This window comes from Aptenodytes forsteri, unplaced genomic scaffold (genome assembly GCF_000699145.1).
Source record: "Aptenodytes forsteri isolate BGI_AS27 unplaced genomic scaffold, ASM69914v1 Scaffold304, whole genome shotgun sequence".
NCBI lineage: Eukaryota > Metazoa > Chordata > Aves > Sphenisciformes > Spheniscidae > Aptenodytes > Aptenodytes forsteri.
In genome coordinates this window covers 375776-394040 of record NW_008794886.1, presented here as the reverse complement: position 1 = coordinate 394040, position 18265 = coordinate 375776, and the positions used below count along the sequence as shown (strand labels likewise).

Here is an 18265-nt window from a genome sequence, read left to right as displayed (position 1 = left end):
GGCACCTCCCCTGGTGGGCTCACTTACCAGCTGTGTCAGGAAGTTGTCTTCCACACACTCCAGGAACCTCCTAGACTGCTTCCTCTCTGCCGTGTTGTATTTCCAGCAGATGTCCGGGAAGTTGAAGTCCCCCACGAGAACAAGGGCTAGCGATTGTGAGACTTCTGCCAGCCGCTTGTAGAACGCTTCATCCACCCCTTCATCCTGGTTGGGTGGTCTATAACAGACTCCCAGCAGGATATCTGCCTTGTTGGCCTTCCCCCTCATCCTTACCCATAAGAGGGTGCAGAAAACAGCCATAGAAGCTCTTTTAGCACTTTGATTCCAAGTGGCTGAAAATATGAAGGCAGAGGTAATGTTGGCAGGAACGATCATGAAATGATAACTGTTCAGCACTTCTTAGGAAGAAAGCGAGAAAGACCAGCAAAATATGAGCAATGCATTTTGAGTCCAGCCTCTATACGTTCTTGAATACTGGAGGCAAGGTTTCATGAAAGGTCCGCTCAGGGTGGGACAGATGGCCTCCAGAAGTCCCTTTTAACCCAAACTATTACATGATCCCATGATGGCAAAGGCGAAGGAAAACAGACTTCAGACCTATCCCAACATGGAGGATGCATAAGCAGTGAAGCAAGAAACCAGCTAAATCATAAGACAATCATTGACTTCAAACACACTACATAAACTGGAAAACAGGAGTGATTGCCATGGACAGATGTAAAGGAAAAGCACAAGCCAACAGAAGCAAACATCTGGACAGCACAAGCATGAGAGGAAATGCCACCATGGAGAGAAGCAGGTATTCATTCTGGAAATACATTGACAGCAAGAAAAAGATCCCAGGAACTGCTGGTAATTGTTGGTGCTCTTTTGGCTAACTGCAGAAAGGGAAAGCTTTCAATGGATGAAACTGAAAAGACCAATGTGCTTCATACTTGTTTGTCTTTAGATCAGAGATCAACTGCAAGATTTCAGAGGCAGAGAGTTAAGATCCTACCTGGAAACCAGAAGCAGGAATTAATTAAGAATATTTGAATGTGCCTGACTACACATCTGGTAGGAAGCTTAAGAACAGATTGAAGCAATCTGAGAACACCGAAGGTCATCTTTGAAGGCTCATGTTATATAGAGTGTGTCCAAAAGAGTGGAAAATAGCAAATGGCCAAAAAGGGGGAAAAAGAAAAGCTAAAGAAATACCATCACTTCACGTCTTGGAAAAAAACATTGGAACAAATAACAAGCCAAAGTGCTTGTACTTGCCTAGAAAGAAGCAATGCGGTAACAGTCAGAAGGGATTTGTCAAGGACAGACAGTGAGAGGAGCTGGCTGCCGAGCAACAGCTGCACACCTTGGCCTTCGCTGGGCTCCTCACAGCTCCACAGCTGTCCCGAGACCACCCAACCGCAGGGCAGGAGAACAACCCTCCGATGCCTCCCCATCAAAGGGTGGAGGTACCCAGGGGCTGACCTGGGTCAGTGTCTCCTTTAGTAAAACGAACGATGGATTGGAGAAGACCCTTGCCAAATCTACAGGCAGTACAAAGGCTGCAAAATACTCCAAAGAACAGGATTAGGGTTTAAATGGATCCTGATAAACTGAAGGTACTAAATCTACGCAGGAATCATCAACTGCACAAGGATTCAGATAGGGAAACACTGGTTATGTAGTGGGTTTTGAGGGGGAAAAAACGTGGAGGCTACCACACGCTGAATATGAGTCACACATCACACCGTTTCATAAAACGCAATATGATGAGCTATCAAAACTACAGCCTGAAAAACATGCAACGCAATTCTGCTGCCGCACTACTCTGCTGCTGTGTGCCTGCTCCAGGCATTGCACTGCCAGGAAGGAGTGGGATGGCAGGAGCCTGGGGAGGAGCCATGGCAGGAGCTTGGAGAAAATGGACCTTTGGGAAGTGCACGGCAATGGGGGCTAACAGCCAACAGAAGAGACGACACCAAGGAAAACATGGCAAGCAGTCTTCAGCGTGCGCAAGACTGCTGTGAGGGGGAAGTGAGTGAGCTCTTCACCATACCTATGCAGAGTAAATGTGGCATAACTAGAGGAAGAAATATTCAAATCAGACATTAGAAAACTTCCTAGTGGTGAGGACAGAGGGAGGCAGGAGTGAGGAAAATGCCAGGGCACATCTGTCACCGGGGTTTCCCAAGAACAGGCAGGATGAGCACAGTTGGCGTTCTGTGGGTTAGACCCTTCCCACTGGTCCTCCCTGGACCCCCGATGATCCACAACACAACTGGGGGGGTTCAGAGCCAACTGCATCAGCAACAGCCTCCCCCAGGGCTCACTCCCAGGAGCAGGTTATTAGCACAAATGCAGCCGACCCACCAAAAGGTATTTGGGGACACGCCATGCGATGCTCATCCAAGCCACGCTGGGGTGGATTAACCTCAGGCATCACCCAGGTCCTTCGCTCCAGGCTCCTTGCAGCCCTGCCTGTCCCACTCAAGAGAGGCTCCTGGCCACGGTCCATCACTCTCCGTGGGGATGGTTGACCCCAGGCTCGCACCCACCCACCCCTGCTCCAGGGTCAGACCTGTGCTCCCACGCTCAGCCTCCCCTGGCCAGCCAGGACCACTGCTCAGCCTCCATGGAGGTCAGAGAGCCACAGACCACGGGAAGACTCACCCACCAGAACCAGTGTCGTGGTTGAAGTCATGAGAGCAACAAAGACAAATAACTGCTGCTGCTGTTGGTACAGCTGAACGCCAGTGCTGAGGCTACCACCAGCCAGCCCACAGGCACGCGGGGTGCTTCTGCACATCATTTCTGGAAAAAATGAAATGCTAACGCTAAACTAGTTTTCATTTAAATCCTCTTTGTCATCCTGAATATATTTGCAAAACAATCAGAATTTTGCTGGGAGTTTTTGTCCTCAGAATAAAGAATTTTGGGGCGACATTGCAGACGCTAAATTTTCTTGATATTTACTCTAATAAAAATCTGACCCAGAATCAATTTTTCTGCAAGACTTTTCATGGAAGATGTGAGAGGACTCCGCATGTTTATTGATGCCTTGTCACCACAAAGCAAAGGCTTTCTTGTTTGAAAATAAAACAACCCTGGGAACTGCGTATTCAGATGAGATAGGGATCACTGCACCGCTCTTCCCCAGCCCCAGAGTAAATAAAAGCTCTGTCAAACCAACACAAACACACCAGGAACCAACCGGGACAGCAATAAGGCCAAACAAGTGAAAGAAATACTGGGTCAAAATACCACTATTAATTAGCTGCTCTAAGCACTTATTATCACACAGCTTCATACTAAACAGCGACAGTGCGTGCATACTGTGTAATTTAAAAGAATATCAGCCCATGCAACTTGAAGAGCAGCACCCACCCAGCACCCCCAGCCATCGCAGGGTGGCGGCAATGCAGGGGCAGCTGTGGGAAGGGCGCACATGGCAGAGCCATGGCAGCAATGCAGGGGCAGCCATGGGAAGGGTGCACGTGGCAGAGCTGTGGCAGCAATGCAGGGGCAGCTGTGGGAAAGGCCAGCAGAGCTGACACCCTCCCCAGGCATCACCGGGAGCCCCCGCAGCCGGGACAGGGAGGCGGCAGGCAGGAGGCCCTCTGGCCCCTCTCTGCTCCTCCAGGAATTTCCAGCCACTCGTGCCCACGCAGCACTGCTCTCCAACGGGCACCACATGGTGACGGCCAGCCCTACACCAGAACGTCCCTTTTATGCTGCCCTGCTCACAGCCCAGGGTAGCCAACCCCTGCCCACCACACAAGTGATGGGAGGTGACAAGGGACAGTGGCTATCGGGCTCAAATCCCGCTGCCTGATCAACAGCCTTTGCTTTTCCTCCGCTCTGACTTACCGCCTCCGTTTTTCTCACATCACTAAGACCACCTCTGTACAATCCTGACAGCTCTGAACTTGCCAGCGTGTACCAGCCACTGAACAGGCAGGTTGCATGCATGTGACTTTCACTTGCCCCAAACTCAGTGCAATGAATTTCATAATCCTCCTATCTCTGCAAAAATATAAAAGTACCTGAAAATAATGGAGTAAAATGCACTTTTATACACATTTTATAAAATGCATACGGCTACGAATAATTAAGTCATCTCCAGCAACCCTTTAAAAGTTTGCACAAGCAGGAGACAGAAGAAAATGGGGCAGATGCTCACTCTAGCAGTGCTTGGCAGCAGGATGAAGAGGCAGCTGCCTTCCTCTGCCCTTTCCAGGCACTTGCTGAGCTGCGACGGACGGCACGGTGAACAGCCTTCCCACTGGCTTCAGCCCAGAGTCGGTCAACCCAGGCACAAACACTCAGCAGGTATTTCAGAGGTCTGTGCACCAAGTTGAAGAGGACCCCCAAGTCTGCAGCAGCATCCCACCCCCCTGCACTCAGCAGGGAGCAAATGGGCCGACGTGGGGCCAGCAGACGGGGCCAGCAGCTACCCAGGTCAGAGCCGGTGGCACAGCACACCAGCTGCTGGCCACTGGCTCTTCCAGCAGCACTAGAGATCCACATTTGCAAGCCCCACCTCGTGCTGCTGCCCACACAGACCCCAAATCCCATGGCACCTCCATGCCCAGCCGTGCTCCCGCTCTCCCCCCACCGGGAACTGCCCAGCTGGGTAAGGCTTGACTCTTCCCCAACTGCCCTCCTCCTGCCTTGCCATCAGGTGCTCCAAGTAATTTTGAGAATATTTCCAAAAGCTTATTGATTATAAAACTTCACGGTATTTTCTTTACTCACACCAAACTCCTAATGCTTTTATAATCATACTGTGCTTCTGGCTTCAGCAAGTCCCAAGGCAGTGAATTCCTGAGCTAACTGCAGGGTGGAGAAAAACCACTGTTTCGTACTGCTTTTGAGTGTGCTTGCCATTAATTTCATTGCATGCTCCTTTCTCCTTGTGCCATGAAACAGGCAGAGGTTCCTTATTTCCCTCTGATAAGCCATTCAGTATTTTCAATATTTTTTAACTTATTTCCTCCTATTCATCTCGTTTCTAAGGTAACAATCCTGCTCTTCTAAATCTCTCTTCAAAGCAGAGATTTTTTTTTTTCTTATTCCTGATCATTTTCACTGCATCTCCAAAACCCTTTAACTCACACTGTTCTTGCTGACTGGTAGTGCCCAGCCTGGTATGCAGCACTCTGAGGTGCCATCATTGATTTTGACCAAGGCACTATACTGTTTTCCATATTATCATCCATCATACTGTTAGGTCATCTAATATCGCTGCATTTTGTACTGAAGTTGCACATTTAGCAAAGGCCTCCATTGAGCTGTTTAGAAAACATCCTGCAACTTTTCCTGAGTTAAACTATTAATTAAGAATCCTAGTAGGTACCCGAGTGGTTCAATTTTTTCCCCTCTAGTAACTATTTTACATTTATTTTCATTATTTTTTATTCACTAACATGTTTCTTTTTCCCCAAATTCTTTAGGTTGACTCAAAGGGCCTCAGAGCTGTTTCTGCTATGGAGTAAATAGCTACCATCTGCAGATTGGTTCTTCAAGGCTCAAATCCATTTCTCGAGCATTAGTGAACACAGCTATAACCCAGACGTAGTACCCACTCTTCAAACCCCTGCTCTGGCCTCATGGTATCAAGAGTTTCTCATTAGCCCTTTCTGAGCAGACACTGCTTTACATCAGCCATGGCTGTGGTTGCTCTCGCCTGTCCACTAATAGAGGGCTTCCGAAAGCAAAGCCTGACCCCAGCGGTCACCAAAGGGACCCTCGGCCATGAAGGCTCTTCAGCAGCACTTCTGCTGTCTGTGCACCAAGTCGAAGAGGAGCCCCAAGCCTGCAGCAGCATCCCACCCCTCCCACACTCAGCAGGGAGCAAATGGGACATCCTTCTAGATCAGAACTGGTGCCCATGCCTGGCTTCTAGCCAAAGGCAAGCACCAACTGTGGTGAGCAGTGTCAGAACTGACGTTTGCATTGTACATGGCCAGCGAGTGACAGGGAGCAGTAGGAGAATGCAAGGTCCACATCGCTCCCATGCCTACAGGTGACAGAAACCACCCGAAGCACAAGGAAGGCCTCCCCACACTGCTCAGCAGGTCAGGTGAAGTTGTCCATCAGCCGCTCCCAGACCCCGGTGGGTTCAGCAGAACAACGCCACCACCCGGGCCTGTAGGCAGAACAACGATAACCGCAATAATCGCAGGTCGGTTGGGACATGTTAGGTGCTGGCTTATCTGCAATGTGCCACCTAAAAGTGTTAGTTTTCAAGATGCATTCATTGTCATAGCAACGACAAGCGCAACGCGGCATTGATGTACTTACCATTTTTCTGAGACGCAAGATTAGACGAGGGCTGGGGAGAAGATCGAGGAAAAAAACCCCTCGGCACTTGCTCCGGGCAGCCCTGCTCCCTGCAGCACATGGACAGGGAGACACAGGGCCGCATCGGGCTCCACCAGCCTTCCCGCTCCCCACCTGCCACCTGGGGTCCTGCAAGTGCCTGGCCCCGTGCAGGTGTGGGGGCTCAGGTGGGTGCCAAATCACGCACCAGCTGTGGCAAGGGGCAGCCTCGCTCTGTCTCCCCCCAGCCCCTTACCTGGCCTTGCCGCGGCTGCTCCTCCGGAGCGTGGGCAGGTCGGCCTCCTTCTCCTCCTGCACCCGCTGCAGGGATGGGGAACGGCTATGGGCACTCCGGGCGCTGCTGGAGCTCGCCAGGCTGCCATCCCCTGCCCCGGCCCCCACTGCCGCCTCTTGCATCTGCACCAGCAGCTGTGGAGGCAGGCTGCGGAGCGAGGGCACCGGTGAGTAGGACGCCCGGCTCTCTGCCTTCAGGTTGTTGTCACTGGCCGAGCGCTGCAGCATGCGCGGGGAGGAGAGGCCACCGGCACCAAGGATCCGTCTCCGCTTTGTGTAGCTGGGAGTTTCTCTGAAAGGCACTGCAAAAGAGCCAGGGAAAGCGGCATTAGCTACCAGGTGCACAGTGCAAAGCCCGTGTCAGCCAGCCATACTCGGGCTGGAAGATGGCGGCAAAGCAGGAGGGCTGGGAAAGCACACGGAGCTGGGCCAGAAGGGCAGGAATGGCCACGGCAGAGGAGGACACAGCTCCACCTGCTTCCAGCTCCTCTCCATGCACCACCCCGGGGAAACCGCCCTGGAAGCACGCAGCGCAGGCAAGCCCGATCACAGTGCACCGACGTGGGGAGGATTTGGAGGTGGCATCTCGGGAAGCATTGAGGAGCGCTGCCAGAGGGGGAGGCAGCTCTGGCAAGGGCACCCAGGGAGGGTGCACGGGGCCACCAGCGGGACCCCTGCCAGCCGATCTCCAGCTGCCATGCCGGTTCGGAGGTGGCAACACATGCACGGGACATTGACACTGGCAGTAACCCTGGCCACCACTTAGTCTTCTGTTTCAGAGACAGGGAAGGCCTAAAGCTATAGCTTCAGGCATGTGCCAAGTGCAAGCCTAGAAAATACAATGCACAGAATAAAATACCAGCTACGCCCTGCCCTACCTGACACTGTACCTAACCCTCGGGAGTGTGTGGAAGAAATGGACCTCATGAAGCCACCTGAAGATGCAAACTCCTGCCTCTGCCTGCAGCTCTGCAGAGGGAGAAAGAGTGGAAATGGGGAACCCAGCGTGGTCACAGGGGAAGATGGCTCTGCTGCAGAGCCGCAGCACTGCAGACTTCAGGTCAGGAAAGACATATTCTCCTAAATTTTGTTTAACGAATCCATTTCCATCCTGAAGCTTAACATGCTTAAAGTTTGTCTGACATGTGTGGCAATGTCCAGCAGGGAACCCAGAGTTGACAATTATCCAGCCCATTTCTGGTGCAAACGTAGTGGCAAAAGCAAGGGGACAGGTAAAGCACGCAGAGGTCTCCTGTGCTCCTGCTCAAAGGCACGCTCAGAAGCGATGTGATCCTGCTAACACGGGACCTCCCACCCCATCCGCATTCAAGACTCCCCTGGCTTCATCCTTCCAAGGCCACCTCTCCCATGGCAACTTGCACAAAGGCGTGTGAGCCCTGAACACGCTCCGATGGCCACCGCCAAGGGGCTGCAGAGGACGGGAACAGCCAGGGGTCTGGGCAGGATGCTGCCCGACGTTGAGCGAGGCCTCAGACCTGTGTCACCCTTGACCGAACACCTTGAAGGCACTTCCCAGCTGTGCCGTGCCGCCGCACTCAGAATATTTTTTCCGAGGAATATTTTAGGTTCAAAGTACAGGAATGTCAGGCTCCTGTAAATCTTCCTGTTGTCATAGCAACACAATGCATTTGTTCTCTGATGAGTTTCAACCATGTGGTAGGGGAATTTCTGCCGGCAGCATCCGCGCTCCCCACAGCGGCTCAGCTCGGCTCCCCAGCCTCCTGCTGCCGGCCGCCTGCCCACAGCCTTGGTGCTGCCATCGCCCTGCGTCCAGGCCACCCTGACAGGAAAAATGGGTCAAAATGGTCACCCAGAGGCCACAGGCAGGAGGGATGTTAGAGGGAAAGAAGCAAAGCCTGGGCCATGGATGTGATGCAGTCCCTGTGGTAAAACGTGCTGTGGATTCAATGTCTGTTTGCAGGACTGTAGCATGCAGGACGCTAAGGTACAGCCTGTCCTACCAACACAACACGCTGGAGAGGAAGCCACAGTCAGGGCTAACTACAACCATGTCAGAGGCAATGCTGAACAGGTTTGGTTGACGAGGACTGCCGACCCGAGTTCATGTGTCATCCAGACGTATGATAGATCTCCAGGATACATTTAATTTTGTACTACATCACTCTCGTAGAAAACCACTTTAAAAAAATCAGAGAAGCAAACATTAAATGGATGCATCTCATGTTAACTGGCAGATCTAAAATTATTAGAAAATGGAAACAGTCACTGGAAACACAAGGAAGTTTCTTACTAGTCTTAAAGAGCTGTTTTCAAACCAAGCCAAGCCAATAACTTTAAGCATGGTTCTTGGAAAAAAGTACAGAATTACTTTTAGTAAAAGTGCCAAATGCTGCCTAGTGATAAAAGCACATCAGTTAGTTCCTGAACACCTTTTCAAACCGAAGGTCAAAGCACATACTGGTCAGGTGAGTACACCAATGGTGTACTTCCAGGGACCAACACCATAGATGAAACCAAGTGATAAGGGGATTGTAACCTGAGAAAGGCTGTGAGCTCATGGCATCAGTCAACCAAACACAAGCTCAGTGCCGTTCTGCCAGAACAGAGTCAACCTGAGCCTGTTACATCTAAGCTGGGGAACAGCAACACCCCAGAGAGGTGGTCTCAGCTCCGTCAGTAGGCAATGTCACAGCTGGAGAAATGCCAGGTTTGGATCCCCATATGAGAATTTTGGTAAACAGGAAATATTCAGCAAGAAAAAAATCAAGATCTAGAAAAATCAGCCTGGACCATTCTTCCGCCTATCCTGGGAGAAGCCAGGAGCAGCAGTCAGCTCTTTGCAGATGACTGGTGCCACCCATGCTCCGCACCAGCTGCTCAGGCAGAGTCCACGCTGCACTCCCCCCTGTGCACGTCCATTACTAAGAGGAGGCAAAATGGGCCACTCAAAGCACCAGAACTACAGCCAGACCCATGAGGTGGTACTGGTCCAGTTCATCGCTCTTCTGTACATGACTGGGCTCAGCACCATCGGTCTTGACATCAAACCAAGAGAGAAATAAATAGAAAAACAAGAGTGCAATGATCAAAACTTCAGACAGCAGGAGTTGGCCTGGGCTTGCATTAGTGTGTTTTATAAATTAATTATTAGTTTCTTGATATTAATTGCTTAGAAAAAAAATCATAACTATATGTTGAACTGATCATATGCAGGCTTACTGTAAAATAATCTTATTGGCAAGCTGCTTTTACCAAGTTGACAAAAGAAAAGGAAAAAAGAAAAAAGAAAGAAAAAAAAAAGCAGAGATTTATCTTGCAAGGGAAGAAAGCAGCACACTAGGCAGGAGATCCTGTTGGTCTGTGCTAGATCTCCTCTGCTCCTGGTTGTCTTAGCTTAACTGAAAAGCAGTAAGCCTGTTCCAGTCCCTGCTTCTCCCTACTGCACAGACTTCACACTAGGGAGATGTCAAATGGGTCAGGGCCAGGTTCAGAGGGGGAAGATCAGCATGGTTCATGGTGAGACATTCACAGCAAGCACCAATTATGGGGCAATGAGACACAAACAGGTTGCTCAAGGACTCACTGGTAAAAGGGAAGGTACTTTATAATTCTTGACACAGGTCAGGGTAAGTGCTTTAATTTAGCCTGTCAAATAAATCACCTGGTCACCCATTTCCACACTCTATGCAAGAGCAGTCATCAGCTTATATATTCAAAGTGCTCCCTCCCAACACCAAAATTATAGCATTCACCTTAAAAACAAAGAAAAACACAACCTCTCTGTCAGACTCACAGCAGAGAGGAAGAGCAGGGTGGCTGGAGAAAGCAGCCCGGGACCGTTCTGCTACTCACTAATCCATTTGTCGTAACATCAAGTATGAGTGTCCTTGAAGCACAACATAACAGCATTTACAGGAGTAAACGAGAAGGTATCCCGGTCACATAACAGGTTGTAAAGCCAAAGTTTCAGGATTATTTAATTCCAGAAGCATATTAAGAGGACAGTACAGCTGCAAAAGCAGTCTCTTGAAAGACAGGATGTACCTGCACTATCTGTGTAATTTTAATTTGGCCCCCAGTGCACAGTAACCACACGCGAGGTGGGATTCAGACAGCGTATTTCATTTGCCAAAGTGGGATTTAGGGGCAAGGGAGTCACACAAGTTCCAAAAATAAGTGACAAAGCCTGCTTTCCAGCACTATCATAGCAGCACAGACTTTCAGCTGATATACATTTAGATTGCAAAGTTCCCTAGGCTCTCGGGTGTCCAAACACGCTCTGATGTCTCCTGACCCAAGCAGCTGCAGCCAAGGACCCAGGGTGTCTACTCTGGCACATAGATGAGAGCTCAGGGGGACTCAGCAAAGCCCCCGGGAACCTCAAAGCAGAGGTACAGATGATGGAAACTGCACCTGCCCTGACTTCAGTGCTTAGCTTCTGATGCCTGCACTGCATCGGGGCCCATTTTAGGGCCACTGTGCAGCCAGGAAGGCAACTGGACCAAGACCAGATGTTTCTACACAGAGGTTAGAGATCTAGAAATGACAGTGCATGCCTGGGAAAGCCTGGCTTTCACTGAGAACACCGATGAGCAGACATCCAGGCAGCTTCACAGGAAGAGGGCAATCAGAGGAATACAGCTACTACTCGTGTGAGTGATACAGAACTTCTCTCTTCAGATGCTCCAGAGCTTCTCCAAAGCCCTCATCTAAGCACAGACTTACGTCCAGCCAGTCTGGAAGCTCTGCCATGCAGATACAGCACAAGCCTGGGTCTTTCTGGACAGAAATTGGATATATTCAGAGTGATACAACCATGCTCTCGGCCGTGATACGCAACGAGATGGAGATAGCAAGGGAGATGAAATCTGTTGCACGTGGCAGAAATGTGGAAGAGAAGATTGTCTGTGCCACAGCCAGACGGCAAAAAGAACAGGAGAGATACCCACACTGCATGGGATGTGACTGGGGCAAATCCATAAAGCAAATCCTGAAGCAAAACAGGAACTGGTGGAAGCATTTTGATGTTGAAGGGTGCTATGGGTGCACTTATTTGCACAAGAAAATCCAGCAGGAGATCAGCATTTGGCACAGTCACAAGGACAGCAAAGGCACCAAGAACACATCTGGGAGCTGTAGCACACAGAAAATGTGTATGCCCCACATACACGGGGTAGCGATGCAGGCAAAGGACGACTGCAGTCTGCACTGACAGCAGAGCCTGGCTCAGTGCTGGAGCCCTCTAGGCATCGTCTTATTGCTGTTTTTAAATCGGCCTTTCCTAGGAGAGGTAAGCAAGGGACCAACAATCTTAAAGTGTGATTTGCTGCTTACTTCTCCCTGGGGGAGCACCATGTGTCCAAAAGCAAAAGTCTTGAGGGAACCCTCTGCTGTTCTGAAGGAGACGAGTGAAAGATGAGAACTTCCTACTAGGGTTGGAAATGCTGAATTAACCGTAACTCTTTGTTACGGTTTTGAGCAGCATGCTTCAGAGGCCTTGGCTCCCTAACAGAGAACAATGTATAGACCAGCCACATGCTCACAACAGCCAAATTACATTTGTGTAGCTACATCCAGGTCTCCAGAACGTGCAACAATTCCAGGCCCATTTAATGTCTTAAAAACGCAGGAGGAGCCCACCTCTGCCCACACTGTCCTGTGGGATGGCCAGTGCTTGGCTCCTGCACCACGCCGGTGAGGATGCCGCAGTCCTGTCTGCTCCGCTGGCTCTAACTCTGAGGGCCAACCTCCTCCAGCACAGCAGACTGGCTTCATTCAGTCAAAAATTAGGTCACCCTCAGCTTTAGAGAGAGCTTAGTCCTCTTCTGTTTAGAAGGACATTGAGCAAGGTTCCTCATTGCATCCTCTGTGCGAGCCCCAGCTTGTCACTGAGATGGGACCCTGCTCCATCCCCTGCCGGCCACTGTCACAGCAGTACGAAGGACTGAAATCATGCTCCTTGCCAGAAAGGAGGTAGTCGAAAGGGAGGGCTGGAGCGGGTCCCCCGCAGGCTGGGGATCTGTTGCAGGACGCGAGACACGTCTCATACAACAGCTTCCCACCACCAGAAGGCGGAAGCACCCCACCCTCCCCATCCCCTCATCCTCTCCCACCTGCACTGGGTGCCAGCCCCAGGCATCAGACCAGCCCACCAGTTCAACTCATCAGCCTTCTGGAAAGCACACGCAGCAAAATAAAATTAATGAATAATCGTGCAAGAGTATTCTTATGGGTCAGTGAAAACCAGAGCCATGCAAGAGCTAGGGGCAGGAAAACATGCAGGAGCAAGGTGGACTGGTGGACAAGACCCCCCTTAGGCCAGGAGCTGAGAGCGATGCAGCCCTGTCCTAGTGCCAGGGAACCACAGGAGGAACCACAGCCAGCCGCAGCGCTGGAGCTTCCTGTCTCCGGACGGCCAAGCTATGGCAGCAGCTGAGAAGCAGCTTCATGACGTCGCCCTCGCAGGGCTGGGGAGGGGACAGGGACCACCAGGGCAGGAGCCAGCAAGGAAAGAGCGAGAGGGGGCATGCACAGCTGGGCATTCAAGGAAGCCCCCACAAGCTAACAGCAGACAGGGAAGCAGCCCGGTCTCGCTGCCTGTGTCCTCAGGCCCCTCACAGAGGCAGTCAAGAGGTTTGGGAACAAGGCTCTGAGAGGGCGGGTTTCCCCCCCAGGGAGCATGGTCCCCGGCCAGAGCCAGGGCAGCCAGCCCAGCGCAGGCAGGGGGACATGGCCACTGTCCCCCACATGCTGGGGGAGCAAAGTGCCCAGCCAGGACACAGGTCCTCTCCCCATAGCCTCGGAGCAGGGACAGGGTAGCAGGAAGAGACCTGGCATGAGACCTGAGGAGCTGCTCCCCAGACGGGGTCTGATGTGCCAAACCTCAGCGTGGAGACTCAGGCTTTGTACGGACAGTTTACTCATAACACCAATTTATAATGGGAAGAGCCAATTTGCCTTGGTTTGGCAGGTAAACTCCTCGCCAGGAGGCTCCGAGGTACTCTGGCGTGCCATGATGCCCCAAACCACCATATGAGTCCCAAGGCACGCTTTGTCCAGCCCCGCGGGCTGCACAGCCGGCTTCTACCTGCTCCTCAACCTGCCTGAAGCTGGTAATAATAACAATAAACCACTGAACCTGAACTCCAGCCACCAGGTGCCAGAAACAGGATAGTTTCAGGCTGCTGCCAGATAGCCAGTTCTGACAAAGGTTTCCCCTCCCAATCCCCCAAATCCACTGTCCCCAGTGGGGAAGGGAGGGAAGTGAGAGCAGTAAAGAAAAAAAACTTTGTGCAGTTCATACAATCAGCTTTGAAGATTCTTTTCTATACCTTCTCAAGAGTTTAATCAAAGTATGTTTGCTGGGTTTCTCACAGCAAAATGAATCACTTCAGTTACCATGACAGCGCTGCTCGAAGCAGCACAACTGTGCCCCAGCCAGCCTGGTTCATCTGACGCTCCCGCATTTGCTTTCTGCCCTCCAGAACGGAAATGCACAGCTCTCAACTCGAAAACACCTCTTGCCGCTCAGGTGTGGTGGGAGCAGGATGCAGCCAGGGCTCCCCAAGGAGTTCCCAGCCCCAAGATGCTGCGCTGGCACCTGGGCAGCACCTGGACCATGCTCCAAACAACCCCAAGCTGCAGTCTAATGAACCAACACTCAGAGGTTATTTAGATTTGCTGGCTCAATGTTAAATATTCATGTAAAAGAGCAAAAGCACACGGAGTGCAAATGTCTCCACAGTTCCAAGCTGAGAACATTTACATTTTAATAGTGGAAAATTACAAAGCAAACTGGAGAAGGCGCATAGCATCTCCCCTCATGTGGCACGTGGCAGATTATGCCCAGGCTTCTCTCCCATGCAGGAGAGAGAGGCTACTCCAAGAGACCTTCCAGGTATTTTTTTTTTTTCTAGGAATGAAAACCAAAGAAAAAGGAGGAGATGATGAGGCAGACCAGAACCTCTCAGCTCCAAAGAGGGAGCTGGCAATTTACCTCAGTACTGAGAAGTAGTCCACTGAAAGGAATTATAGCCTCATATTTTTTTTAATTAAAAAAAAAAAAATCATCCTCCAACCATTTCTCCAGCCATCTCCATTTGCCTCTCAGCTACTGATCTTCACACCTGATGCTGCACCCCTGGCCACAGCCCCTCAGAACCACCCCCTCCTCTCCCACCTGCCCCTCCTCACTCCTTCACCTGAACGCAGGTCTCTCGCCTCGTCCTGCTCAGTGCCAGCCCTTCACAGCTGGAAACAGATTTTACTCTGCATTTGTAAAACTTAAATTGAAACTGCTAAAAATACATGTTAATTAAACTTGCTAGTTTTCCCTTACAAGCAATTCTCAAATGTGCTGGCAACTCACCTGTGAGTGGTACTCTGATAGGAGATTTTCAGCCTTTCTCTTCAGTTAAAATTCATCAGCCTGATGCATCTCAACACTGCAAATTTTTCCTTGCAAAAGTTTGGTGCATATTTCATTCCTCTGTTTCACCTTGTTACATTCAGCACATTGAGGGTCCTGCTTGGACTATCAGGCCACTGATAAATCCCCCCAGAGGAAATCCTAACAACTGCTCAGACCTGTTCCAGGTGGCACGCAATTAAATTAACAATGATGATAACAGAAAATCAGAAAAATCTAACAAGTGTTTCTGATCTGTCTTTGAAAATAATTCCCATACATACCTCTGTACTGGCAAAAAAATGCACCCAAGACCAAAATGGAGCATTCAAAACTTCCCCCACAATTCCAAGGATAGCAGTAACCGACGCTTGTTCAGTTATGTACATTCAAATTAGCAGGTCGAAAGCTTCTGCAGCAAAGTTCAAAAGAATTTGCAATACAGCTCAGTAAGTCGCTGGCCTATATTTATAATACTCCTTCAAAAGCTCCAGAGATGGGGAGGCAGCTTTGAAAGGGTCAGTGGGATGATTCTGATAACCATACAGAGCTTAGCTTCATATCATTTCTAGGAAGAGCTTGGAAAAACTGAAACGGGACACTTACCAATTAATAAAAAAGAATGAGAATTTAATTTGCATCAGCCAGGATGGCATTAAAAAGCTCAAATCTCACTGACAAAAATACCTGCCGACACCATAAGCTTGGGTGAAACTGTTGACCCTATGATATTCTGATTACATGCTACCACTGGACAAGTTACCAGAGCACATTTTAACAGACACAATAATGAATTGTTAATGGAGAATAACAGGTGGGAATACTTCCAATATTATCCAGTAACTCAGTTCTTGGTACAGTAGTATTTATATTTTTGTCTATATCAATGACTTAGAAAAAATATAGATCATTGGCAATAAAAGTACAGGTGATGCAGTGACTGCTGCAATGACATTGGCCAAATGTCATTGGTGAAAGTGGGTAGATTTAGATTGGACATAAGTAAGAAATTTTTTATGATGAAGTTGGTGAGACACTGGAATAGGTTGCCCAGAAAAGCTGTGGATCCCCCATCCCTGGAAGTGTTCAAGGTCAGGTTGGATGGGGCTTTGAGCAACCTGACCTAGTGAAAGATGACCCTGTCCTTGGACTAGATGATCTTTAAAGGTCCCTTCCAACCCAAACCATTCTGTGGTTCTATGATGTACAAGAAAGGGTATCAACACAACGAAATCTCAGGCATTTGTTAAGACAGGATCATATCAACACGCTTCATCACAGCCTGATGCAAGATGAAGCATCTGGGAAACACGAATGGAGGTTGTACAACATAGGACTGTTCCTTGAAAAGCAGCAAGACTGAAACAAGCCCGTGAGTCCTGACACAAACCACCCGAGGACAGGCTCCAAGACCAATGCAGTGAGCAGAAGAGCTAACATAACCAACAGATATATCAACCCCTGAAAAGGGTAGCATCATCTGTTCATCCATAAGGGTATTATGTAAAAATGAATCTAAATTCAGTCTATGTTTCTAAAAATAATGTTAAAAACCAGAAAGTGTTCAAAATAAAGCCATGGAATGGTTCAGAAGCTGGTCAACCTGATCTATATTAAGAAAATAACAAACCAGAAGCTATTCATGGTTTGCCAAGGTGACAGTCATATTTATATACTGGGAAAGAGTTCTTATCCAAAAGTTTGCATAGACTTGTGCAACCATTATGAATTTTGTCACAAGATGACAATATTGGTCACTGTTTTTTCAAACTTGTGATGAAAAACATAGATTTCTCCTGTGAGGTCACCCTTGCACAGGCTTACGGTCACTGGTGGACTGACCGCATCCCCTGCAGAAGGGGTGGCAAAGAGCTTTCAGAGAGATGAGGACAGGAGTATCCTGGGGGCAGGCTCACAGCATCCTGCATAGGTCCCCTGGCCAGCCTTGGGTGAAAACGAAGGATCAACAACTGCTAGCACTTCACCATGGAGAAACAAATCTCCCAGTGAGGTGCAGATATCTGAGCACCACCATGAGGCGCAGGCATCCCTTCTCTTCAGAGAGGGGAAACCACAGCTTGAGGAGCTGCTGTTCTCAACTTATGCCTAATATACAAATAAACTCTAAAATTCGAGGTTACCCAGCCCAGATTTTAGCTCCATTTCCAAGTAAGTACTGCCACCAAACACAACTCAGCTCAGTCTTCCCAGCCAGGAGTGATTTTCTGCAGAATATCTATGTTCTATGACCATCCTATGACTTCTGCTGTGGAACATCCCTAGTCTGGACCACTGAATTTGCTGTGCCAAGAAGAGTATGAAACCTGTTTCTACCCTGCTGTAATTGAAGATCAACTTCTGGCAGGACCCAGGAGCTGCTCCAGTTGTCCCACCGTATTTTACTGCATTTTTTTGCAGAGAACCATACCCTTTCTTAGGAACTGCTGGACTAGTCAGACCAAGGCCTCACGTAGCTTAATATTCTGTCTGACAATAGTAAGCAAAAAAAGTCTTTGTAGAAGGCACACAAGAAAGAAGGGCACATAGAAAGCTATCATTCTCCATCTTATCTCTTCGCCACTGCCAGCTCACAGATTTCCAACTATCCTTATAAATAGAATAAGTTCAACAAGAACATCCACATTTGTTTCACATTCCAGGAAATTGGACACAGACAAAAAGAAATAAAGCTTTCCATCGTACAAGAACTCATTTATGGTTTCCATACAAAGTTTTGCAACATCTACCTCATTTAGCACTTTCCAAAAATTTCTCTGAGAAAGGATCAAGGGGAAAGGTTAGAAAGGAAGAAGAAATGTCATAACTTCTACTTCGGCTTGTCATACACATCTATCTGAGATGCTCTACGCCATTCTACAGCACAGCTCCAAGAAGTTCTCTCTGAGCTTGGTAGTGGTTAGAAACACTATTCAAACACAGGGTACCATTACCAAAATATAGAAAGCAAAGCAGACATCCTTATGCCACTGTAGAAATCCCCCATCTCAAAAAAGACATAGTAGAGCCAGAAGAGGTTCAGACCAGGGCAACACGGATGGTCAAAGATCTGAAATGGCATCACGTTTCCCTCATAAAAGGAAAAATGTTTCACCGATGGTGAATATTATGAACAAGTTATTGGATCTTAGCAACAAGTCATATGAAGTCATAGTAGTATCCTAAGGAAGCAAAATGCTGTCTTTTAAATCCTTTGGGGTGGATTTCTCCTCTTTACAGGGGAGCACTTGAAGAATCAGTAGCACTGGAAGATGTTAGATT

General features: G+C 49.2%; 1 protein-coding gene across 1 annotated transcript in view; it reads right to left on the bottom strand.

Moving 5' to 3' along the window:
- The window catches only part of SHANK3 (SH3 and multiple ankyrin repeat domains 3), a 309446-nt gene that overhangs the window by 257455 nt on the left and 33726 nt on the right, over window positions 1-18265 (bottom strand). The window contains exon 6 of the mRNA XM_019470891.1: window positions 6560-6899. Within this exon, the coding sequence (XP_019326436.1) occupies window positions 6560-6899 (340 nt within the window). The remainder of the gene's footprint in view (window positions 1-6559; window positions 6900-18265) is intronic.